At 41.3% G+C, this 25,978-nt stretch overlaps 1 protein-coding gene and 1 long non-coding RNA gene across 10 annotated transcripts in view; one reads left to right on the top strand and one right to left on the bottom strand.

Annotated features, from left to right (window-relative positions):
• Positions 1–25,978, top strand: part of ERBB4 (erb-b2 receptor tyrosine kinase 4) — a 617,214-nt gene that overhangs the window by 416,639 nt on the left and 174,597 nt on the right. For all 9 annotated transcript variants that reach the window (XM_071746874.1, XM_071746873.1, XM_071746881.1 and 6 more), the window contains exons 5-6: positions 12,858–12,923; positions 22,100–22,218. In XM_071746874.1, coding sequence (XP_071602975.1) covers positions 12,858–12,923; positions 22,100–22,218 — 185 coding nt within the window. The remainder of the gene's footprint in view (positions 1–12,857; positions 12,924–22,099; positions 22,219–25,978) is intronic.
• On the bottom strand, positions 3,871–25,182 carry LOC139797520 (uncharacterized). The gene is made up of 3 exons (XR_011726501.1): positions 24,671–25,182; positions 12,766–12,921; positions 3,871–4,758 (listed from the first exon to the last, which is right to left on the bottom strand). It is a non-coding gene; the product is annotated as an uncharacterized lncRNA (long non-coding RNA).

The raw sequence follows: 25,978 nt of genomic DNA, 5'->3' as shown, positions 1-25,978 counted from the left end.
AGGTGTGCACACCAGTGTTTCCAAGTGGGCCATCCAAAACTGTTTATTGTTCAGTACCAGTCCTCCTACCATCAGGAAACCCCACTGGTGGAGATTCTTGGAGTGGAAGGGAGGATGGGGCCCTTTCCTGCAGTAAAAATGCCATCAGAGACTGAAAAATCAGGAGACCTAAATGCAGTGTAGATGTCAGTACTTGAAAAACTTTTTGTTAGAATGGTAGATGCTCCTGTAGCAGGAACCAATTTCGTGTAGATGATGAACACATGTAAACCAAACCCTGAACCCTTGGTTCCTAGAGACAGGTGAGCTAACTGCATTTTGTCCACTTACTGCTGCAAGATATTTTGGGTGGTTTTAAAGCACAAGAATTCCACTCTACAAAAGACTAGCAGCAGTATATTTATATAAACAGGCAAGAAGGAAAGAGGGAAATGACTAATTCATGCTTAAAGCCAGCTTCCAGAGTAGCAGCTAGTGTATTCTTTCTGGTGAACATCTAAATTGGAAACTACCTACGGAGAAAATGGCATGCCAGAAAGTATTCACTGAAGACATTTGTTATTGCAGAGTTTGTTAAATTATAACCTTTCACTGAGGTTATTACTTGAAGTTCAATTCACATTTTAAATGTATGTTTGGAGACCAGCGAATGGGGCCTCTGCAGACAGGTGGTTTCAGTGCAGAATACGTTCCCTGCTGCCAGTGTCACCATGGCAAAGCTGGGAGGAGAAGCTGTTCTTTTCTATAAAATGCCACATACAACTAAACTGTTTTCTGAAAGCTGTGTCTGTGTGGAACACACCTCCAGGGCTTGCAGCATTGCATTTCAGCAGCACTTTTATGGATATCTCGGTGGGAAAGAAAATTTATATAAGAGCTGACTACAGACAGCCACAAAGTTACACAACCTCCTTTCACTCAACATACTTGGAGGTTCTTTTCTTACTATCAAGGACTCTAGCCAGGATAGATTCTGTTTATTTACCTGGAATTGAAAGATAAATACACTAATAGACGAAATTGGTTTTAAATAATAGTTTTTGCCAAGCATATTGTAACTGAATATGGAGAAATACATGAAATCCAGTGATAGAATTAAGTTGTTCTGCATTAGTATGGCAAGCTGAACTGCTAGAAGTTGCCTGTAATGTTTTTCCCCAACCCAGCATAATGTGTTTTGAATAGAGGGAAGCCATTTAGTTTCCTAATAAAAACCTTCAGCCAGCATTTTCAGAAGGGATTTGTCAATTGGTATATGCCCTTGAAACAGATTTGAAAGGCAGGAAGACGTGGCATTTAATGGAAATACAATGCCTCTAACTGTTGAATTCAGTGAATAAAAAGTAAGTAACAAACATAAGTATACCTAGTTAATGCAAATAATACTGTGAGGGACAAAACTCCTTCGGCTGCCAGAGCCTACTGCAGGGATCTAGCAAGGGAACTGCTACAACATTGGGGATCTTTAGGAGCTTTGGACCCAGAAAGGAGGGTGCTGAGAAAGGCAGCATTAACAGTTTCTGAAGAACCTCTGACAAAAAATTATCCAACCCCCAAACCAACCCCTGCCCTGCCAAAGTGCTGACCTATTTTACAGAGTACCTTCTGGTACAGTCTGAGGTAACATTAAAATTTATTTTTGTTTTGGATCCGCGAAACAAAGTCCAACCGTAGAAGGGTCAGGTGCAAGCCGACTTTGACAATTGACACAGGCAAAGTTACAGAGACAGGCAAAAGAGGAGAGAGGAAAAGAAGATATAAAAGAGAGAGAGAAAAGTGGAGGGGAATAAAAGGGTAAGAAAGCAGGAAGAAAGAGAGAGAGTCGGGGTCACCAGGAGGGGTGCAGCTGTCCAGCAAGTTTCTTCAAGATGGTGCTGACCCTGCACAGGGTCCGATGTGAGATGGCAGTGGGTCAAGAGACTACCAGACAGCCACAGCAGGGACAGCCGTATATACCCCTGAGTTCCTTTTGTTCAGCTGTCAGCCAGCTGCTGCAGAAGCCAGGGGCATTGGCATCAGAGCCATTGCAGACAGGCTGCCCGGAGGGGAACTTCTGCAGAAGGGTGCAGTCCCCCACCCACTCATCAGTTCTTATCTCCTTCCAGGTGTCACCCCTGTTCTGCTTCCAGGCCCAGGCCAGGTCCATTGGCATCAGAGCCACTGAAAACAGGCTTGCCTGGAGGAGGGGAGCTTATGCAGAAGGGTGTCAGGTCTTATCTCATTCCAGGCAGTCACCCCCTGCTCTGCTCCAGCCCCCTTACCCAGGTGCCTCAGCATCGGTACAATCAAGGTGGTTCCTCCACCCTGGCCAGGGTAACTGTGCCTGGAGGGATGTCCCAGCATTGCAGGCTGGCCCTCAGAAAAGGGGAGCAGTCTCCACCCTAAGTTCTTAGTTCTTACCTCTTTCCAAGTGTCACCCCCTGCTCAGCTCTGGCCAGGCCAGGTCCTCCACCCTAGACAGGGCTATTCACTTTAAAATTGTTCTTTTGGGACAATTTCAAATCAGTGAGATCAGACTCTCACACCTTCTTTCCTTCTTACAGCAGTTAACAGGGTGAAGAAAGTCATGCAACAAGCAGCACTATTTACCAGACTGAGGGAGGAAAAAATTACAAAGTGACACTAGGTCTGTAGCTGCAGAATTTAAGTAGTGCTCCAGATAGCAGTGTGTAGCAACTGTTGGTAAATGCTTATCTTTAAACGGCAACCTGTGTGTGTGTATAATGTATTACTGTGAATCACCTGTTTATAAGCAGATCGGTTCTCAAGCAGTATATTACATAGTGGAGAGTCTTTCTGTTTCAGTGAAAACATCCCTGTCCATTATAAGCAGCTTGCTTTATCACAAACACCAGTGTTTCTTGAAAGCAGGAAATAAACCCCAAATACTTTGAATATTAAAGTAGTATAATTGAATGGCAATTGACAGATTTGTAGTGGTGGGTGGATGAGTGGAGCTGGTCTTTCACAGCAAGCTCCAGCTGCTCCAGCTGGCTGCCTTTGGAGAAAGGCTGTGTAGGGAAAGAGGAAAAAAAAAACCTATAAAATCATCACTTAATTGAAACTTCTGCTTCTTGAAGCTGCTGTGTGCATCCCACTCTTTTGAGGCTGTCTGTTGTTAGATTTGCAAGATGCATTCTCTAGCCAGAAGCTCAGAGGGGGCTCAGTTGCTCCCCCCAGGGCAGGGGGTTACAGGATTTGGCTTGGTGGCAGTGGGCTGGGAGCTGGCCTTGTGACAGGCTTCTCCCAGCTTAATGTTCTGTTGCTTGCATAAAACAAAAAGACACCCTAAGCCTTTGTTGCTACAATATCTGCATTATTTTATGGATTTTGTTGCACATGCCTGCTATGGCAGAAATTCTCAGAACTGCCACTTAAGTTCCTGTCCTGTTTTGGTGGACAGTCTGGCTAAAGAGGTCAGGCCACTGCTCTCCTCAAACTCAGGGTGGTTTCAGGGGCTTCTCTCTGATCTGTTCCTCCTGCAGGGAAGAGGACAGTGCTGTGGCTTCAAATGAAGCTGAGTGACTAGAAGGGAAGTTTTTATCTGTTAAGCAATATACAAAGTGTAGGAAGTATCAAAGTCAAAAAGAAAGTGTATTTTATGCTCCTGCAGTCCCTCAAGCTTTCAGTCCCTGTGTGTAGGACCTCCACAATAGTATCTCTTCAGGCTCACATTCAAAGGAGCTCTCACATCTCAGAATCTCCTTTCTGGTCCTCTGGTAGGAATGTGTAATTTATTTTCAAAACCTCATGAAAGCTGTCATAAGTGAAGTGTTCTGACATAGGGAAAATGCTGGAAATATTTGCAGAGTAAGACACTCAATCCAGATCTTAAAATGATTTATACAAATTGCTACATGAAAATATGAAAATAGCTTCGTCTCAAATTCATTGTGTTATGCCTGCGTGGTAGTCACAGAATATCCACAGCATCACTTCAGTGCTGATCTCTGACAACTGAAGACTATCCAGGAAACTGCAATCTGGAATTTGTAGGATTACTGTCATTGAATGTTTGTGGACAGCAAGCACTGAATCTAAATATCAGAGTATATACCCAGCCATTGTTTTCCAACAGAGAGTGGGCTTCTGTTGTCCAGACATTGTTTTGCAATAATCAGTTTTATTTTAAATAGCCAGGGATACATTTTGAATAAAATTACATTTTAATAAGCATCTTACCATAGTTATCCAAAGTTTATCTGAAACTGGACTCCAGATGTCATAGGAATGGAGTGTTCCTTTCTAGTATTTCCATCTAATTGAGTCAAAAGTTGGTTAAAACGTTAGGACACCTAACTGCACCCAGCCACACTCTAGGAATATTACATGGCATCAAGAAAAAGAAAATTACTTTTAAAAGCCACTTCAATTTCAACTTTTCATTTCCTTTCTTTGAGGTTATTACTTTATTTAAAAAATGAAAACTCTATGTCCCTCTGTTCAAACTTTATTATGGCTTTGGCAGCATTACAGGAACAGAATTACAGGACATTATTTTGACTTATGTAGTATTGACTGACTTGATCTGGTTGAAAAGTGGAGGAGTTGGTATTAAACATGCACAAGAACATTCTCAGCTTTGGTACATACTTTTCAGTCTGTCTGAGTTTGCTGAGCATCTCCTTTGAAAACCTCTTCAACCAGTGCAGAGATTTCTCAGCCAGTGTTGCACATTGCATCCAAAAGAGAAACCTCTGTCTCCATCCTTCAGTTCTCAGCTGAGATTATGCACTGGGCACAAGTCTATTGCTGCACCTGAGGACAGATATTTGGTTTAAGATTTACTACAGGCATTTACATGGGTAAACATCTGCTTTCTGTGTTCAGTGGGAGCTTCTGCTTCTTGAGTTTTGTGTGGTTTTTCACTTCATGTGTTGTCACACCACAGACTGAAGCACTTGTTGCTGTGAGCCAGAGTTCGAAAGCACCTGAGCTGAGAGCTAAGGGGCAGTATCCTGGGGCAAGGGAGGGTGTGGGTGTTGCAGAGTTAGGCATTGCAGTGGCTGCTTCTTGATTAAATAGGAAATTCATGTACCTCAGGGCACCCACATACAGAGGAGGGAGTCCATTAAAATAGTACCTACCAGGAGAAAACTAAGGGAAAATGATGAAATTAATATAAAGGCATGGAAGGTGTTAGCTTTTTAATGTCTGCTGGGAATCTGCAGTGCCTGCCTCCCTCCCCTCACAGACCTGTTTTCTGCTCATGGTGAAATTTTCTTAATAACAAGGAATTTGCTCCCCTTTTACAAAATATATTAGCAGCTTGGGGGCTGTCTGGATGTGCAGGAGCAGAGTTCAGTTTTCCAGCTTGCCTGAAGGCATTCCAGTCTGTACCTCCTATCTTCCATCTCCCAGTGGAAACTGCACCATGTTTTTTGCTACTCCTTCTGTTGAAATTCTGAGAGGAGTGGTTACATGCTGTGTCCAGCTCTTTCTCTTCAGTCACTGAGCTTCCTTCATTGACAGGAGAGCTGTGACAAGGAGGGATGGGTGCCTGTTCTGTGCTCTCTCCCTCCAGAGAATGCCTGTAGACTGTTTCTTGGGCTGATGTCCTGGGAGGTGAGTGTCTTCATCACAGGAAGCAAAGGAGAAAGTGGGATGCATAACCCCTTAGGTGAGCATTACCATCTACAGATGGGGGAACATTGCCCTTTTCTTTCACACAGGGGAAAGGCAAAATGAGAGCTACCCCTCTATTTTGAAGGGGTCCAGGTTTGTCAGTCTGTGTGCTTTGAGGGAGGTCCTTATGAGGGAGGTTGTTTCATTTCTACCCCAGTGTAGACCCCCATTGGACAGAGACCAAGCTGTTCTGCTGTTCAGGAAGAGGTTCTGCTACGAGTGTGAGAGGATGGGCTTACTGGATAGGAATATGTTCTTCTTAGCACTAATGATTACAAGGAAAGATTCCTGAGGTCTTGTTCTTGGTGAGCCTGCCAAGCAGCAGGTATGACTTGACCTATCCTTTAGCCTTCCAGCTGGTCTCCCTGTGTGCTCGGGATCCCCGTGTCTCTGTTCAGAGAGGCATTCGGTGCTGATTGAAACTAATTCACTGCCACAGTGGGGGGAATTCACTTGCATTGCTCTGTGCTAATAGCTATAAGCAGTGATAATTAATAGCTCCTAATTGCTTAATCAGTGTAAAGTTTTAGACTATGTCATATGTGAAGGTTTTTATTTTGTGTGGATGACTAAGCCCCCAATAAATTAATCAAGACATACAGACTTATCAGTCTTGCCTGTTCCAGGCAGAGAAAAATCACCAGTGTTTTCACTACTCCCCTCAGGTCCCTTTCTCTGTAGCTGTTACTGTGGCCTGAAGACATTTTTCTGTAGCAGCTGAAGTAACATTACAGTGAGCTCCCTATCAGCTCAGAGCTGTCAGTGATAGATATGAATCCACCAGCCTCAGCCCGTTTGGTGCTGCTGACATGCTCTTCTTGACTTTTCATTTATTTCTTTACCTCTGGTGGCCAATCTCTCTCAAAATCAAAACTGCCACCAGCATATCCAGTGATACACTGTAATTTCACATCTCTCAACAGATCCCTGGTCGCTGTGTACAAGTGAGGATTGTCTCTGTCCCACATTACCCAAGAAAATTTATCCTCCTTTGGTACCCAGGTTTTGCTTTTTTAGTGCTGGTTCTATTTTTTCTGTGTTCACTCTCCCCACTCTCCCTGGCACTGCCCTGTATCTCTCCCTGTCTTTCAGGGCATATCTCTTGGATTGTTTTCATTTCCCATGGCTGTTTCTTTTCAGCTGTCTGTGCCCCTCTCCACTTGTGTGCATCTCTCTTCCTTTCTCCTGAGGAACATGAGGGGAAGATAAAGGCATGGAATGGCAGAACTGGAAGTCCCTATTGGAAATGATTGTTAGAACTGGGGCTTCCATTGCTGCTGAGCCTCAGAGATCCCTGTGTGCCAGATGCACACACCTGGAAGTTAGGGGATACGCGATTGAAAACTTTGCTATGGATTGTGGTAGGACTTGCAAAAGGTGCTGGGCTTTTGATGAATGCTAGACAAGTTTTCACTGTGAAGAGATGCCATTAACATTTGGGCAAGGTACCTCCACTGGGCATGGAGACTTCACAGGGTAGAAGTAACAATCACACGTAGGAGACAGAAAGGTCTGTTGAGGTGCTGCTGTTTCCCACAATAAAGGTAATTCTATCAGTGCAGGATGTTAAAGAAAAGCCTCGATTTTATAGGACTAATCCCACATCGGAAGAGCATTTGGTGGTACATTCCAAAGTGAACTCATCTGATATGAGTGAAGACAACATAATTTGTTAGCAGTAGAGGAACTGGACCTTGGATTACTGTTACACTTCTACACAGAGGAGGAGAAAGTGAGCACTAGGTATTTCTGTAAGACACTTTCTTCTTCTACAGAAAGTTTTACTTTCTCTTGTGACATGTGTCTCTACTGCCATGAAGAAAAGAAATCCTGGAAAGTGTGAGTCTCTGTCAGATAATTAACTTTCAAATCAATAGAAGAGATCTGAAGACTAGCACAAGGCTGGAAGAAAATGTAAAATGATTTTTACACAAAGAAGTGTGACTGACTGGATGAATGTCTGACAATACGAATAGTCAGACAAGGACACAGAAAGCATTACAGCCTGATAAAGCAGAACGATCCATCACAGTAGTATCTTTAATTCTTGTTAATGCTGTGCTGCAGTGTTTGAATTATTTTTTATTTTGTTATCTCTTCCTACATAATCTAGGGAGTTCCAGCTGCTGAAAAAAAAATATGTGCAAGTGTATTTAAACCTTCTGTCCCATCTAAGCAATGGGCAAAAGAGACAGGGACTCTTAGCACAGAGTGTACCTTGGATCTTGGGCTACCTATGTTTAGGAACATATGTGGCATCTCTAGCATTTTTGCAGGAGTTAATTTTTTAGGTGAAGGATTAGTTTATAAGTAACTTACAGAAGCTAGTGAATGATTTATAGATGTTTTGATAGTTAATTTTAGACTGCTAGATAGATGTCTTGTAACCATCAAAGCCACTTTATTTTGGCTGTATTTATTTGCACTTCAGTATCAGTGTATTACAGATATGCTAACATTTATTAATAATTTATTAACCTGGTAGAAACCATCTGTAAATGCAAGCTTTCTGCAAAGTAAGGCTATTTCTTTAATTTCTACTTTCCTTCTACTGAGAGAAGTCTGCTTGAGGCAGCTGGCATAGCTGATGAGGAAGAAGCAATGTTTCTTCTCTGTACTACACTGAGATTAGAGCTAAGAGGAGAACTTCATTTTTCTTGTCTTGTCAGTAACTTAATCCTTTGTGGTTTTACTGTTCCTGAAATAATAAAGTCAGTCTGGAGCCAAAGGAAAGCCCTTCTCAGTTTTCAGGAAAGCACAAGGATGAAGTAACCTTGGTATTTCCCAAGCTAGTGAGCAAATCTTTTATGCTGGTGACTTTCCCCAGCTGGGAGAGCAGAAGCATCTCCTGCAAATAAAACTCCACCTGAAAGGTACAACATGGATGCTCTGCACCAGAGTCCATAATCAAGTTCTCTTGTGATAGTATTGGCTAAGGGAATATGAGCTAAGGGAGATGAGCCATTGGTTTTCTGCATGGAATTTGCCAAAGTAAAATGAGTTCTCAGTTTCCAGTGGGCTCCTTATGAACTTAGATTTCATAACAAACCCTGTAAAAATTATGTAAGCCTTTTAACTCTTCCCCTTCTCCTCTGCAATCTAATGAATAAAATGTCATCATGTATTTGAAACAATGCTACTATTCAGGAGCAGAAGTGTACTCTGTAGAGTCACATTAGTAATGAGGCAAGTGATTTTTCCAGGTCCTTTCTCTCCAAATCTAATTTAGAAGAGAAAGAAATGCTTTTTTCTTTTGTGCCTTCACTCATGTTCAAGAATTTAGTGAATGCACAAGGTAGTGCTTGCAAGGTACCTGTAGAGTGTTTGTTTAGCCAAATTCCAGCTAGTTCTTGAATGACTGTAGTAAGAACAAGCATGATCAGGTGTTATGGATGGACTGTTTCACTGCATCTGAGTGTTCCCTAAGTTCCTTCTATTGCCACCAGGACTTTGGAACACTGGGCATTTTTTGATGTCAGGAACCAGTGGAGGAAATCATGGGAAGGAGTTCTAACTCTTTAATCTCTGCTGTATGAAAACAAAAGGCAGAACACTTCTTCAGTTTCATGGTTTGCCATTTCTTCATTAGTTGTTTCTTTTAGCCCTTCCTGCTCTATGCTGGAGAGTTTTGGAATATTTTCGAGACACAAGGAGTAATGGGAATAATTTTTTTAATGCCAAGAATGGTTTGAAATTTTTTTCTCTAGTCTGTTGGTTCACTACAATCTACAAATCCTAAGAAATCTATACAGAAATGTCTGCCAGAAGTGGTATCATTATTACAAGGACCTCATAAATAGGGCCAATAGATTTAGTATTGTTTAAGCCTGACATATGGATGTAATTGTGAGACCTGTTCCTCAGATGAATTCCCCTTATGCTTCTGGATGTTTATGTTGACTTCCATGGGATTATTTTTATATTAGATTTACAGAGTTGATCTGGCAGTCTGTCCTTACCACAGTAGTGAAAACCAGATGAAATACTGAGTTACATGAAGGAAGACTCTAGACCAGTCCATACCATAGAATCACAGGATGATTTGTGTTGGAAGGGACCTTAAAGATCATATGGTTCCAGCCCCAGGGGCTGGGGCACCTCCAGCAGGGGCACCTCCCACTAGACCAGGTTGCTCCAACACAGCCTTGAACACTTCCAGGGAGGGAGCACCCACAGCTTCTCTGGGCAACCTGACAGTTTACAGAGAGCAAAGAAAGTTACTATTCTTTTTAAACAAGCAAACCAATAGAGAGAGACTGTTTGGAGTCTTTTTTTTAATGTTAATTCTCAGTATATTTGACCTTCAAAAGGTCATGAAAAAATACAATTCAGAGGTGTTCTGCCTACAGGTTCAGCTCCTGTTGTGTCTGTGCACCTGAGTAAAATGAAAACAATGAAGCAGATACTTTGAGTTGAGAAATGAGAAAAAAAAGAAAACTAGCAGCCTTTTCTTGCTATATTGTTAAATATCTCTATTTAAATGCAAATGATCATCTGACACTGCCAAACAAAGTCATGTATCAGGAAGCCAGTGTGCAAGTTAAAAAAATAAAAGAAAAGAAATTATTTTTGAAGATGCAGGATTGCTTTTATTTGCAGGAGGAGCAGAGCTGGTTGAATATGTTTTTGGCTGTGTACTGAGTATCAGCTCAGCACCTCTGAGTTTCAAGTATGAAGTGTTTTATTTCAAATGTAGCTTTTATAAAGGTGTGAGTATCCTCTCTAGTTAGAGGTTACTTGAAGTTTTTTCTGTATTCTCTCTCTGCACATACTGCAGTGGAAAAAGCCCAATGCATACATTATGGTTTGGAAAGGGGTAGAATCCAGGGACAGAAAGAGGAAGAAATGGCCAAGCTTGTGCTTTATTCTGCCTCAGGAATATGTGGTTACATGTGATCTGTGCATTGCTTTATATTGCATCTAGCTGCAAGGTTTCTGGTTTTCTCCCTAAACTCCAGACTGCTTAAGCTAGACAGGCATGACTGCAAGGAAGGATCAGACATAAAATAGTCTTTCAAGACTATTTTGTCCATGGGTTGTGGTTTCTCCCTAGCTGCTCCAGTAGGGATGCTCCAGCTTGGGTGAGGACCAAGCCAAGTGGTGGTAAGGGTATTTGAACATGCACCTGGGACCCTGCCCTTTCTCCTTCCTGCTTCTTCTGTCAGAAGTCCCTGCTTCCTGGGGGTAATTTTTATTCAGTTGGTTGAGCACCAGAGCCAATGGAAAAGCTTAATCTGAGTGAGTCTCTTCTGTTAAAATTCTTCCTTTAATTTGCTGTTCACCTCACCTTCTTTTTAAACTACCATTCTTATTAATCAATATGGATCTATTTGCTTTCTGCACCAGGTTCCAATAGTCTCTTAATAATCATCACAGTCGTTATTACTGATTAAAGTTGTATTATTCATGCCAGATGGAGTCCCCTCCCTGTCAGCCAGAATGAGTTTGCCTTATGTACTTATAGTACATTTGTGATCTAAATAAGCAGATGGCAGAACGTGACAGCAAATTATGTGCTGGTGATGTCAGCAGCAACACTTCCTGAGGATAAGTGCTTTAAATGAACATGAATGCAGCAAGGAGCTGGTAGTTTTAACAAGGCAGTTGGCATACAGTATGGTAATTACTGTACAACATCAGCGACAGCGTCGTGAATGCCGTGCAAGTGCTGAGGGAAGAACACTACCTTGGGAAAAGTAGTGACACAAATTCCAACATTCCACAGCTCTCGTGATGGGTTTGCTCAGCTGTATGGTGTCTCATAGGTATAAGAGGAGCAGTCTTTTCTTTTGGGGTGATCCAACCTTAGCTGAGAGACATTTTGCAGTTTCTCCAACTCTGTCTCCTATGTGGGAAGTATTTGATTTAGTGTAATGGAGCAATGTTAACAGCAGCTGCTGCTAATACAGGATTGAAAGAAAAGCTTCTGGATCAGGTTCAAAGGGGAAATTGGCTTAATAGAATCCCAGCAGTATTCAGGGATGAATTAAAGTTTAATCAAAGATGAGGTTAGGCTCCTGTGGTCAAAAGAGCAGCGATAAGGACCCTGCTAAGTCTTTTAAAACAGTACTTTTGGCTTTTCTCTGTTCATCCCTCAGGTCTGGCTGGGTGGGAAGGGCTTGGCTGCCTGCACCTCAGGCCCTGCCACATCTGGGGTTTGGCAGCTGGAGTGCAGGGTACAGTGAGGCAGGCACTCCATGCATCCCCTGCAACTGTTTGGTCTTCAGGAGGGAGAAGCTCTAAGAGCAGAATTGTGGCTGAGCTCTGACCACATCTGGATGGGAGCTACAGAATAAGGTCTCTCTACTTGCAGTCACAACTGGTGTGGGACTCTCCAAGTGTCTTCACAAATAACTTAAGATGTAGCCAGTGAAGAATGTGGCAGTTCTCTTTCTGTTTCCCCTCACAGTTGTCAGCATTTAGCCATGAAATGAAAGGTGTGAACTCAACTCCCTCTTCAGTCCTAGCAGGTTTCAGTCAGTAATTGCTAGGTAGTCTATAAAAGCTTCTGTTGCTAACTCTTCTTTACCCACCTGTATTTTACAGTAAAAGTACCTGCAGTTCCACTTTTCTTGAGGGCCTAAACCTGCCAGCACATGGAAGGAGCACATGTAGAGCATCACATGAGGTTCCTTCAGAAGCTTAACTGCAGGCAACTAGACAACCAGCAGTCAGAAAGGGAAAGTTCCTAAATTTAGCTGTTGCTGGGATTAAGGAGTTCCACAGGGCACATTTCCTTTACCATGATAATGGACATGAAGACTGTGCAAGCTTTGGAGGAAGAGGGGTGGCTTTTAATCAAAGGCACTGAGTGTATCACCCCATTGTTCAGGTGAAACTGAACACAAGATAGACATTGTCTCTAGCACAACTATCCCTTCTCCTGTGAAGGAATGAGTGGGTCTTACCTAGGACATAAAAGGCAATAGTAGTAGGACTGGATGATGAAATTATTCCCCAGTCCTCCAGGCTTGCTCATAATTTCTTATTTTTTGTTTTGTTTTAAAATGTCTCAGCAAGGATACATAGCAGAGAGGTATTTGGGCACTTAGAGAAGTACCTCACTTATGTGACCAATTCTGGTTATTTATTTGCACCTTATTTGCAGTGTTTTGACCTTGGTAAAGCATAGAAACCCACCAAAGACCCTCCTCTTCAGCAGTTGCTGGATGTTGAAGAAATGAAAGAAAGCCACATTTCTAATCTGTCTCTTCCTTCTGTCTGTCCTGAAGGTGGTCGATGCCACAAGTCCTGCACAGGCCGATGCTGGGGACCCACAGAGAATCACTGCCAGACCTGTAAGTATGGCAAAGAAACAAAGGACTAAAAAATGATGAAACATGGTATTTTTGTTATCATGAAGCGATGATACAAAATTCTGGTTTTGGTATAATTTTGAACTATTTCAAGATTTTTTTTCCATATATTTCTACCAACAGATGGTATGCTTTTTTTCACCTGTGTCACTTTATTTTTTTTCTTTCCTCCCTTGTGCTTTGTGAAAATACTTAAGCTAAATTAAATTTTATTTTCATTTCACTTCTTGCCAGCAACATGGAGCATGGCTCCTGAGAATATTGGTATTTTGAAGTACACTAAAATGAATACTGCAGGAACAGAAAACACTACATGGAAGAGCTGGAGATCTTTAATCATGGTCTGACGCTGTGAAGTTCCTAATGCCAAAACATTCTGTTAATTTCAGTGGGAGCCTGGGAATATTCATTATCTTGCGAAATTGTTCTCTCTATAATAACTCTGAATGTATTTGAGTTGTACTGAAAGAGAATAATAGGGGTTTTTGTGAAGGAAGTAGTAAGTGAAGGGTTGTTCACAATGTCTGTCTGTCCTCTAGAGTTTAGAGAGTATGGAAATGTATGAAAAAGAACTATATTGAGAAAATTTCTTGCTTCTGTGCCTTTCAGCTCCTTTAGATAGGTACTAAAGAGTTAGAATTGCAGTCATAAGGTTAGCAAATATAATTAAGAGCTGTCTTCTCCCACAAGTTTTCTTCATTTTTTCCTCATTCCAGGAAGAGGAGCTATCCTTTATACTTCCATTCTTTGAAATTCCAGAGAGTGGAAATTGGTTGCATTTGCTCATTTACTGGAGTCGCTCTTCCTAGGAAATGAAATGGTTGCTGATATTTCCCCCAGAGAGCACTGCCCTAGCTTGTGCTTGTTTCCTCGACTGAGCTGTAGATAGAAGGAAGGAATTGTGACAAAATAACTTCCATCAGGCAAGCACACTGACTACCTCTCTGAACTAATGACAGCCCAATGTCATCTGCCTTTTTTGTTGAAATTATTAAGAATAGTGCAACTGTGCCTTTTTCTCTCTCTTTTTTGGTTTTTTTTGTTTGTTTGGTTGGTTGGCTTTTTAGGTTTTTTCTGACTACTCAAAGAGATACGAGCAAGAGATATGGGGAAATTAGAAATGGCAGATAACTTGACATGAATATTTTATGAGTGAATATGAGCAGGAGGAAGTCTAAGCTGACCTCCTGGCCATGGCAAAACAAGGGGCAGGAGCAACAGAGCTGCACTCCTTCAGAGGTTCTGCCTCCAGGCCAGGCACTGCTTTTCAGTCAGGAGCACCAGCTGATGTTGCTGGCAAAGCTAATGGCAGTTACAGCTCTGCTAAAGTTATGTTCTTTTATTACAGTTTCATATTCAGCTTGATCTTCAGGTAAGATTAAAGATGTTTTAGGACAGGCTGTAGGAATAGCAGTACAATGAATCAGGTACAGTGATGCTTAGCAGGTTCTTCTTTGTCTGAGTCAAGCTAGGACATCTCCTTCCTTTGCTGGCCAAAGAAGTCAGTGCTCAGAAAGCCTCCTTGCAGCAAGGTTTTGTGCTAACATAGATAATGGAAAGGATGTAAAAGCCTACCTGACCAAATTATATCATGGTTATGTTAGAATTAATCAATGCTGGTTCCGTCTCTGTCCTGATGAGAGCCTGTTTGTCTGCTAAAACTAGTAGCTCTCTAACAACCTGGATAATTCATCCAAATTTGAGTAGACTTAATCAGGCCTTAAGTGGTTAGCTTATCCAGGAATATGTAAAACCTTGGCAGTTACAAGGATGATATGATCCTGGCTCAAGGTCTGGCTTCAGCAAGCACAAGCTTCAGTCTTCAATCTAAAGTTGGGAAGCCCAACTGGACTCTGTGTGGCTGCAGAAGTCCCAGTGGCAGGATCAGCTCCCATGGTCTCAACCTCTGCAAAGCATTGCTCTCAGATAAGTGAACTGATTTGGTGGATTAATGTAGTAATACCAGAGAGAAAAACTTATCTGCAGTGTTGTGAAGTCAGAAGCTTAGCAGAGCTGCACAGTGTGTTTGCTGCAGGAGTGACAGCTATCTCTCTCTTCACAGTGACTGCCCTCTCAAATCCAAACAGTGGGGACAAGCTAAGGCACAACCATGGATTTAAAATAATAAACTTATGAAAAGACATATGCCATCTAAGTTCCAGGGAGATACACAGATCACACATCTCTAATTGAAAACAGCTACTCCACAGCCTTTTACCTTTAAGCCTCTGACTGCCAATGACAGACGTTAATTTTATATCAAATGCTTTTCTCTTTGCCTCCCTGACCTCACTGTACATTGGCTAAACAGCAGAATCTAAGGAAAAGGCTAAATACTAGGCTGGCAAAGGGCATTTCTTCATTGCACTTCCTCCACTTGTTTTTCTGCAAACTGTTTTTAGTAAAGAATACGAACAGGGACTCAGAACACAAAAACGCAAGTGGTACTAAGATTTTGCTGCCTTCCTTTCTGACTTTAAAAAACATGCCTGGCTTTCATGCTCATAAATGTTATTCTGAGATACAAGCCACAGATAGGATGAGCTGTATCACAAACATAGTGTCTACCTTAACTTAGTCACCTTGAGGATTCGTGTCTTTCAAGCATGTGTACAAAAATACTTCAACTGTACTACATCCCAGCATAAAACTATTTTTTTCCTGAAAACAGTTCAGATGTACATCTGTCTTCATTTTAATAATTTTTTTATTGGGTCACTGAAGAAGAAATTCTAGTAAGACCCCCTCCCAAGATAAGGTGTAAACTATTTTCTTGGAAAAGGATAAAAAATGAAATATATTAACCTGTATCTTTCATTTCCAATTGCATAAGGGGAAAAAAAAATACGATTTTTTTTTTTTTGTTTTTTTTCATTAATGTCATCTACCTAGCTTTTTCTTATGCTGCCTTCCAGCAATGTCTCTCTGTACTTATAGCTCTATCTGAAACACCACCTGCATCTAACTCTGTCCTAACGTGACATGAAAATTTATGTATTTAAGAAGACATGTCATAGGGAATATAAAAGAAGCTTATCTATTAGGGAGGTACAGAGATGTAATTTCAGGGTACTGTTTTATATAGTTAACAATCTCTTTTTATAATTAAATTATTAGTAAATATTCATTTTGAAAATTTAAAAGCTAGGTGGTATTCCTTGTTTCAGTGTCAGGGAAGGATAATAGGGAAATTCTTTTTCAAAGAATCTATTTTTCAAAAAATATCGGGCACCCATTAAATAGAAAGTGAACCACTTGAAGGAAACAGAGGGATAAATGTTTTGGAAGTTACTAATCAAATTTTAAAATCTATGATTATGGTCTTACTATTTTTTCTGTTTATATCTGTTAAGGGAGGGGGGGCTTTTAAAATGAAAATAAATGGAAACTCTAACAAATTGAATATATTATTGAATATATTACTTTATTAAAATGACAGATTATGCACTTTGTGCATTCCTGGAGGAACATAACCAAAACAAAAGGGAAAAATTTAAATTAAAATATAAGCCAAACTAAAGGCATGCAAAAAAAGCAAATGGTCTTTAAATCAAACCTGAAACATTAAATGTTCAGCAATGGTAAAATGCTCCATGACTCTGTGTGTACAGGAGTTATGCCAGAGCATAATTGTATTTATACACTCTTTGCACAGCTGATGTTGCTGAAAAGAAGGTTCCAATGCAGTAAGTCCCCAATTAGAGCAGCAAAAGGCAAGTGGGAGCCTGATGAGAGAGACAGAAAGAGCTGAACCAGCAGCTCAGATCAATCAGGGTAACCCAGGATTTTCGCTTGGAGCCAACATCTTTAATTAAAATCCTTGTATTTCTCTAATAACTTTGCATGTTCAGGAGACTTTTTCATTGATTTCAGTTACTTCCCATTTTTCCCTTCATAGATTTATGGTTCCCTGACATACTTAAAGATTAAGGGAAACAATAAGAGAGACCAATTATTTGCACACATACATGAATTGTCCATTCCACCCTGTTCCCAACACAGCTTATTGCCGTATCACGGTGGAATATTCAGTAGAGATTGATAGAAACCCATCCCAATGCATGGACTTTTTTTTCCAGACCTTGGTGTTTGCCTCTCTCTGTTGCTGTTCCAGCCCTGGCTTTGACAGTTCTGTGTAGTCAAAACCCTCAGATTTCCTGGGATCCCAAAAAGGGTCAGTAGGCATTGGGGTGGGTAGTTGTGCTGACCCTTAAAATTCTGGTTTGAAACTTGGGGTCTCAGTTCTCACAGTTCTCTTGGGTGAAGAAACAAATATCTGCCACTTAAAATCCCTCTGACATCCCAGCCCAGAACTCCTTGATCTCATTCATGTGTGTGTGTCTGGGCTGCAAACAGGACATGATATGAGGGTTCTGATTACCCCTGTCCACCATCTCCCCTGTGACCAGTCTCCACACTAGGTAACAGGAGGAGGTCAGTTTTTCTCCATTCTTCTCTTGGAGCAGGGTTACTTTGGGTCGATGCTGATGGCTGATGCCTGGTTCCCTACTGTCCTTACTGTTTTGGCACCATCTCAAGCCCCCTCTGGGAGCCATCCATCAACATTCATCAGCTTGAACATACAGTTTGGTATTTTGGGTAATACTTACTTTTACGTTTCATTCTTCCAGATAGGTTTTTGAGTCACAGCTAGAAAATCAACTGATTTCATTTTGATGAAAGTTTGCGGGGAAAATGCTGGCTATATTATTAAACCAGTACAGATATGTATGTACATATTCTGTAGGCTTTTCTCACAATGATGATTGCAGGAATCTAACTGTTGAGTTATGTTATTGGAGCTGGAATATTATTTCAGGACATAGTATTGCCTTGTGTTTGTTTTGGGGAAAACCCTTCACTGCAAACTGTTTTGAATATGAGTCCCACCTTCAGGGCTCAGTAAACTCTTTCTTGTCTTGGTGTGTGGTGCCCCTGAAGATACCTGACAGCTCCTCAGAGCTGGACTTTTGATAGCAATCATAATGCAAATGCAGCATGCAGTGAATCGCAAGATAAATATGTGGTATGTTGTGGCCTTTTCCTAGAAAGACATGTTGGCATTTCTGCTGGCATTATTTGCTTTCCCAGTAAAATAAACAATTAGGGAAGAACAGTCACAAACTTTCGCTGTGGCTATAAATTTTGCAAACTGATTTATAACTTCCTAGTCTTCAGGAAAAGTCAAAATGTTTCCTACCCCAATCAGCATGGTAGAGGCCCTCATTAAGCTTGTGCCTGAACATAATCATAGTACAATTTCTGAAAGAACTTTGGTTAAGTCCTGTGCTGCAAAGGGGCTATAGTCCTCTGGGTCAGTCCTGGTATGGGGCGTGCTCTTGGTTTTTTAAAAAAGAAAATGTACTCTGGAATAATTTGTTGTAGTTAAGGATTTTTTTTTTTTTTTTTAATGACTGTGTCTGTATCTTCACACATTGCACAATCCTTACAGGGAGGCTCTAGTAGAGGGTGAATAATTTAGATTATTTTTTCCTAGCCTAATAGTGTGAAAACTGCTGAAAAGTTGTCAGTAAATTGCTTAAATCCACTGCTGGTTTTGGAGCTAGTTTCCCACCTCTGTTTAAGCCTAGGGAAGGAAGTGCTATTATCTGCAGCTCAGCTTGAAAGGAGCATGTAATCCTCCTTAGTGATCTTGGCTCTCTTAGCTCACTAAAAGTAATAGCTTGTGAGTTGGCAAGAAGTCTGTGCCTTTTCTAAACATGCCCAGGGGTGGTCAGTGTGGTTGTTTGTGGGCATGGATACCTGGCAGGTCCTTCCTCCCCCTGAGGCAGGGGATCACCTTCTCAGGGTTGGTTTTTGGGAAGGCAGCAGGGAAGGATTCCCAGTACCTCTTGCAGCTGATGGTGTGGGACATGCTGCAGGTCTGCCAGGAAACCTCTCCGTGGGAAACCAGTGATTATGTAAGCGTGGTAGACATCTAGACCTGCTCTCAACAGCAGCTGGCACGGAGGTAAATAAAATATAATTGAGTGTTTTGGGTTAGTGTGGGGTGGTTTGGGTATAAGGGGAGGCCACAGGAGTGTCTTCTGTGAGAAGCTGCTAGAAGCTCCCCCAGCTCCAGTTCCTGCCCCACATCTGGCCAAGGCTGAGCAGATCAGAGAAGCTGGATTTGCCTCTGCCAGTAACATATTCAAGAAGGGGAAAACAACACTCCTAAGAGACCTGCAGGGCAAAGGAGGAGGAGATGAGAGCAATACCAAAGCAGAGATAGCAAAGTCGGTGAGGAACAAGGGGGAGGAGGTGCCCAAGCAGAGATTTCTCTGCAGCCTGTGGTGAGATGTCAGCCTATCCCTCAGCAGCCCAGTGAGAAGCCTGATGGAGCCGTTTGTGAAGGATCAGGAGGGCAGACATGGAGCTGCAGCTCAGTAGGTCCCCCTGCCAGGGGAGGTGACTGTTCCCAAAGCATCTGTGACCCTGTGTGAAGTGCACAGTGGAGCATTCTGTTCATGAGGGACTGCACCTCATGGGAGGGACTCATGTCAGAAAGGTCTGTGAGGGACACTCCCATAGAAGAAGGACTCCACGTTGGAGCAGGGGAAGGCTGTGAGGAATCCTCCCCCTAAGGAGGAAGGAGCAGCAGAAACACCCTGTGGGGAACTGACCCTAAACCCCCCAAGCCCGTCCACTGTGCCCTGAGGGGGAGGAAGCAGTGAAGTGATCCAGGCCTGGGAAGAAGGGAGGGTTGGGGGAAGGTAGTAAGGATCTGGTCATGTTTTCTCTTTCTTTACTGTTCTGATGGATTAATTTTTTTTCTCCCGCAATTGAGTCTGTTTGCCATGACCATAATTGGGTGTTATGCCTCCCTGTTGGATTTCCTCCACCCTGTGGCACAGTGTGGGGTGAGGGAGCCAAGGCCTGGTTGTTACCAGCTGGATATAAACTATGACATTGAGTTAATTAGGTAGCTTGTACTAATTGTCTACAAAGTGGTACTTTACATCAAAACTTTACAGGCTTAAGCAACACATTAAATTGCTGTGGAGCAACAGTGAGAAATGCTTTTCAACAGTATCCTGCCAGTGAATAGGCATGGGGGGCATTCCTGCCCTCTTTTCTGGTGGTAACAGCACTGACTGTATCTGCCTGCAGTTTGGCTCCTTGGCTCTGCCTCTGGTGCAAAGAGAGAAGAAAACAAGGAGACAGTGCTGCTGGAGCACTGTAACTTCTCCGAGTGTGATGGGTGAGGTAGCTGCTGAGGGAACCCTCACCGTACCCTCTGCCTGTCAGACATTCTGGAAGGGGTCACTGAGCATGTGGAGTGGGAGGGCTAACATTTTAGTGACCCTGTACTGCTGCTGCCAGGAATGGTTCCCTGCCTGGCCTGGTGCCCTGCCCTGCCACAGGCAGGAGTCATGCCAGCCAGAGGGTTAGAGAGCAGTGGCAGAGGAGCATTTTTAAAAAGGAGGTATACAGGTAGCCATGAGGAGTTGCTGTGTGAAAAGGAGGCAGAACATTTGGATGGTACCCTCTTCACTTAGGGGCCTACATCTTGTCTGAGGAAGGACGCAGATCAACATGGGGGATTTGGGTCATGGGACTGGATGAAATTAGCATCCTCCACTTTGGTGCCTCTTCACAGGTGGCAGAGGGAGAGCCTCTGGCAAATGTCCTCTGTTAAGTGAGGGTAAATCTTGACCTTGCCTGCCTTTGAGGTAAAAGCAAATAGTTCTGGTACACAGTGCAAATCAAGGCACTGTGGAGCAGTTTCTGAACTGTCAGAAACCAATATGCAGTCACCAACTAAGGAGGCCTTTGTTAATTTCGCGAGATGAGATTGTTTCTTGTCAGCTAATGGTATGGTAGCATACTGCAACATGTGTGTTTTGCTTAACATATGCCATTGTTTTATATCCTGTCCTAATGTTTATAAATACTATTACTTAAATTTAAAAATCCTTTAAATATGTTTCCCTAGCAGTGTTGACTGCAAGTGCATTGACAGAAATTTCCTGATTTCTTAAATCAGATTGCACTAAGCATGGAAGTGTTTTCTGTCTGGGGGTTTGCCTCTTATGTCAGCAAGATGAAATTACACTAACAGTGCATTGTCTTTTTCTAGAGATTATAAATTATTACTTCTCTTTGGTTATTTACATTTTTATGTCCTAAATAAGTTTTGTGTAGATGAAGAAGTTTTGGTATTACCTTAGGTATTTCCAGTGAGTAGTTATAGGAATTTGGTTTGGGAGTTACTGATACGTTAAGTAGAAGAATCAAGCAGACAGTTGGATGAAATTTTGTCTCTCTGGCTTCTTGAAAAGTGTTTTCCGTAGAGAAGTAATTAAATGCTATTAACAGAATGAGTGGTAAAGGTTAATTACAAAAGTGTCACATCCCTGCTTTTATCAAAAGACATCTGACAGCACAACTTCCTGGCATTCTGTAGGTGGTGGTTGATATGGTCCTGCAGACAATAATAATATCTTTTTCCTGCAAAAAAGATAGATGGTATAACTGGGTGAGGGGAGGAGCTGCTCTTGTTGACTGTTTTTTGAGTAAGACTGAGCCTTGAGGTATAGCAGTGTGGTGCTATTTAAATCACTGTGCTTTCCAGTTGGTAGAATATAGTTGTTTCCCTGTGAATGAAGGCTGGATTGTGTTAATTAGAAAAAGTAACTGGTATTTCCAAATGTGTTCCAACCTGCAGGTTATGTTCTGGATTTTTTCCATCATCTCATTGTCTGTTTGTCAAATTGGTTGGCATCAAGAACATTTGGCTCTGAGATGACTTGCCTCACTCTGAGTTTCAGTGTTTTACTAAGTCTTGCTGTTATTTGTGGGGGGAAACTCACACAGAACTGGTTGGCTTACTTCTGTTATTTTGTAGGTTTGGGGGTTTTTTTGCATATCCTTCTGTCATCTGTTTACAAAAACTAATAATTTGAAAATAATATATCACTTGAACTCTTGAATTTTTTTTCCTCCACACTCTTCAAGCAAGTGTTCCTAAAAAGGGTGTTGTGAAAGGATTCTGGAGGATACGAGTTGCCGGTTCCACTGAAGCAATTACCTTAAAACTTGTGCGTTTTTTTTTTTTTTCAGTATATTGTTTGGTTTGTTGTTTTCCTCAGTGGGCAGTTGAAGAGCTCTCTCCTTAGTCCTGATTCTGACATGATAATTTTTCTGTCTTTTCCCAGTGACAAAGACAGTGTGTGCAGAGCAGTGTGATGGGAGGTGCTACGGGCCCTACGTCAGTGACTGCTGCCACCGGGAGTGCGCTGGAGGCTGTTTCGGACCTAAAGACACTGATTGCTTTGTATGTGTGAGACTCCTCATTTTTCTTCTTCCTGGCAGTCACACTGCAAATTCTTAACGCTTCAATCCATGAGATTCACAATTTTGACCCTTTAATGTATCGCATGCCCACTCCCAGGTTTAGGCTGCAGATTCGAGCATTTAATATTTTCCAAGTTATATTAACATCACTTAGCTACTTAATAATACCCATTGACAGCTTTATGAGATTTGTAAATACAGATTGGGAACCATTAATATGCTAATCTCGGTGAGTTTTATCTTTTGCTTTTTTAAAATTAACTTCTACAGGTGATAGGAATTTTTTTGGACTCTTTATCATTTCATTTGAGCATGGCTTTTATTACTATTGTGTGTACTTTTTATTTGAAAGTCAAGAATACAATTTAGCTTCTCTGTGAAAGGTATTCCCTATTACTGCCAGACTTGATTGAAACTCAACTTTTTTACTGGGCATGCTTCTTCACTGCCTCAAATGGATGCTACTACATGCACTTCAGGTGGAAAAGAGGAAAAGGGCAACTTTTTCCTCTAAAATATATATATATATAAATGCCTTTAGATAGACTTGTCTTATTTGTAGTTTGTTACTTGTAAAAGCGTAAGCAGCTTCTGAATCCAACACTGATCTCAAATCACTCATCACTCTGGGTTGCAGAGTCCATTTGCTGATTTTTTAGGGAAAGCAAATCTAGGCATAAAGAAGCTTAGAGAACTACAACATGCACAGAGAGGTGGATTTTCAAGGGTACCCAGATGACTGAAAAAACCAAGTATCTGTGAAGTTCGGCAGGCTCCTTTTAAAATCTTCCAGGTTGGACTGGGAGAGAATGGTACAGATCTTATGGTACAGATAATTGCAGATATTTTGATACTGTAGGCAAGTAGATCATAATGAACAGGCAAAAATTAATTTTGCCCTGGCTGGAGCTGAAACTTGCTCACTATTTGTTTATAGTTTGACAGTGGTAGATACTGTACTTCAAAAATGCATTCTAAATTGTATTTGTTAGCTGCTGATGAAATGCAGCGATGGCCTTACTTAACTGCTAATGTTTTACTAAAATTGTTCTTTTTTGCTGGGTCTTTACACACATAGATATTCAGCACACATGGTATGACTGATTCAGTGTTCACAGGAAGTTCTGTGTTGGCTTTGGACCACAGAGATGGGAAAATAATATCCTTTCCTGTGTCATATACAATCTAAATAGGTAAAGAGGAAAATCGCCTTATTGTTCCCATATGGCTGTTGAGGACCATCCTCAAAGCTGATGTGTTGATGTCTGTCCATTCTCAAAGGTTAAGGACAAGTTATTTGCAGCATAAATTCTGTAATACTGCATCCTGAAAGAAAATAAGTTAGACTTTCTGAGTGGTGGCAGTTATGGAAAGATGACTGCTAAAAATCAACTGGTGTTTTTGTTCTGATCCAGCAGAAAAGCACTCAGGGCTTTATTCTCATTCACTCCTGGCCTGAGAGCAATGTAAAAGAAATTCAGCAGGGGTCTGGCAATTTTCAGGACTAGTCATTACTTGCTTAGTACACATTGAGTGAAAAGTGTAACCCTTTAGGCTATAGACAACTGTGCTTGGCTTTCAGATGAGATACAACTGTTTTTTCCCTCTGTATGTTCTTGTGCTTTCATTCATAAATTAGCAGTGTGTGGGACCAAATGCTAGAGGTTTGCATGCATTATCAGAGTAATTACAAATGTATACGAAGCATTATAGTCTTGAGATAGAAGTTCCCAGATCTTCTAGATGAGCTTTTCCTGAGAAGTTCCAGCTCTCTGAAGAGTGTTGTTGTGCTTTTCTTATGGATTTGCCAAACCTGTTGTTGGAGGATTATCGTGTACATGCTATAATACCTTTTGAGTAAACAGTAGATGTAAAATCATGTCAAGGAAAAAAAAATAGTATTTATTAGTAAGCAAAAGTACAGTTTACAAAACATTACAAATCTTTTAGCTTGTTATGGTAGCTTGCAATATTATCCTATTGTAAATATTGTTTTAATATTTCCAGATAAAATTCAGCTTTCCCTCCTGCATGTGCTGCCATACAACATCTGCATGTTCAGTTCTAAAAGCAAGACAATAGTCATCATGTCACATAACTGCAAGCACCCATGCTAAAAAAAAGTTGTAGAGATGTTCTTATCTACCATTTAAAACCAAACTGGATCTAAAACTTGAAATGTGTATCAGGGCCTGGTTGAGAGCTCAGTGGAACTCATGAACTTCCCATCCAGTTCTTAAAAACCAAAACAAAAACAAACAAAGAAACAACATAAACAAAACCAACCAAAAAACCAAAACCAAACCATCGAACAAACAAAACCCATGCAAGCAAATAAACAAAAAAACAAAAAAACACCAGAACTTTTACAATTTTGTAATATGCATTTTAAAGAATAATAAAAAAAAAAAGACAGGATCCATTTGGGTTACCTGCAAGCTCCCAAGGACTGTGGAAGTTCACACACCATGTAGGACAGTGTCTTCATCATGGAGTTCCCTGCTTGTCCCTTTCAGCAGCAGATTTTGTCCTTCTCCTTGGGTACATTGTTAGCCTCTTCCTTCTGAACTCTTTTGAGATGACAGATAACCTGCCTCAGTCCTGCTGGTCCTGATCTGAATGGAGACAAGGACTGTTAGAAAAGAGAGCAGAACAGAGGAATCTTTTCCACTTTTCTCTCAGACCCAACCTTGTAGGGGAGGCATCATGACACGTGTTGGTGTACTTGATGACTCTTTAAAGATTCAAAACCACCTGTATTTTTTACAAGCTGGAAAAGGACTAAAAGCTTTCATCCCTAGAACTAAAACCTTAAAAGCAACCTGGCTTCAGCAAGGCAGGTTAGTGGGGAAGCAGAATCCAGTAACAATGGTTGCTTAAGCTGCTAGAAGGATCTGAGCCAAGTTACAGCTTCCATATTCAGCTGAAAGTTAACGTTTACAGTATTCTTTGTGAATATGACTACAACAATTTTTTATAAGCTGTGGTTAAAACCATAGACACGATAAGTCATGATAAGGAATGTTAAAATCAGTGGGGTTTTTCCACTGCTAATTATCAACCTTGCATGGTCAATTATTTTCCCTGCATCCACACACTTGCCTCTTTCATTTGTCAGGGCCCTGTCCTCAATCAGCTCTGGGTGGCTGAGCTTGAATGCTAAGTCCCATTTTCTTTTCTCAGTGTGTGAAGCTACTGACCTTGTTAAACTTGCCACTTAGGAAAATGACCCCCTCCTGTGCTAGCTCAAAAGAAGTTCTTATCCCTCTTGCTTTCTAATTGGGAATTGCAGTTTTCGGCTGGAGAATGCTCTCATACCGTAAGAAATCTAAGGGTTGGACCTCTGTAAAAGTCATTAGCAGCATTTGTTTAGATTGACTGATAAATAGCTATTCATCTGTGGTGATTTTAGAATGTCCTATGGAGTTGCGAATTAGTTGATTGCTAGTAGTAACAATAGTTATGAAACAAATTACAGTGTTATATTTTTGTAGGAAGTGCTGTAGCAGCCAACTGTGTGTCAAATTAAGGGGGCTCGGTAAGTCTCCTTTTTTAAGTCATCTGTTTGCCAAGATCCTAGCAAGAAATCTAAGTAAACCAAAAGAAGGTTAGAGAACTGTATATCCCTTTCCTCACTGTTGAAACACATCTGAACAATCACAACTGTATTTTAAACTAAAATACCCAAACGAACAAAAACAAAAAAACAAAACCCACAAACAAACCAAACCAAACCAGAA

The sequence above is a fragment of the Heliangelus exortis genome, chromosome 6, assembly GCF_036169615.1.
Source record: "Heliangelus exortis chromosome 6, bHelExo1.hap1, whole genome shotgun sequence".
NCBI lineage: Eukaryota > Metazoa > Chordata > Aves > Apodiformes > Trochilidae > Heliangelus > Heliangelus exortis.
Note: the sequence above shows the minus strand (reverse complement) of the source record. Positions and strands in the feature narration are given on the sequence as shown.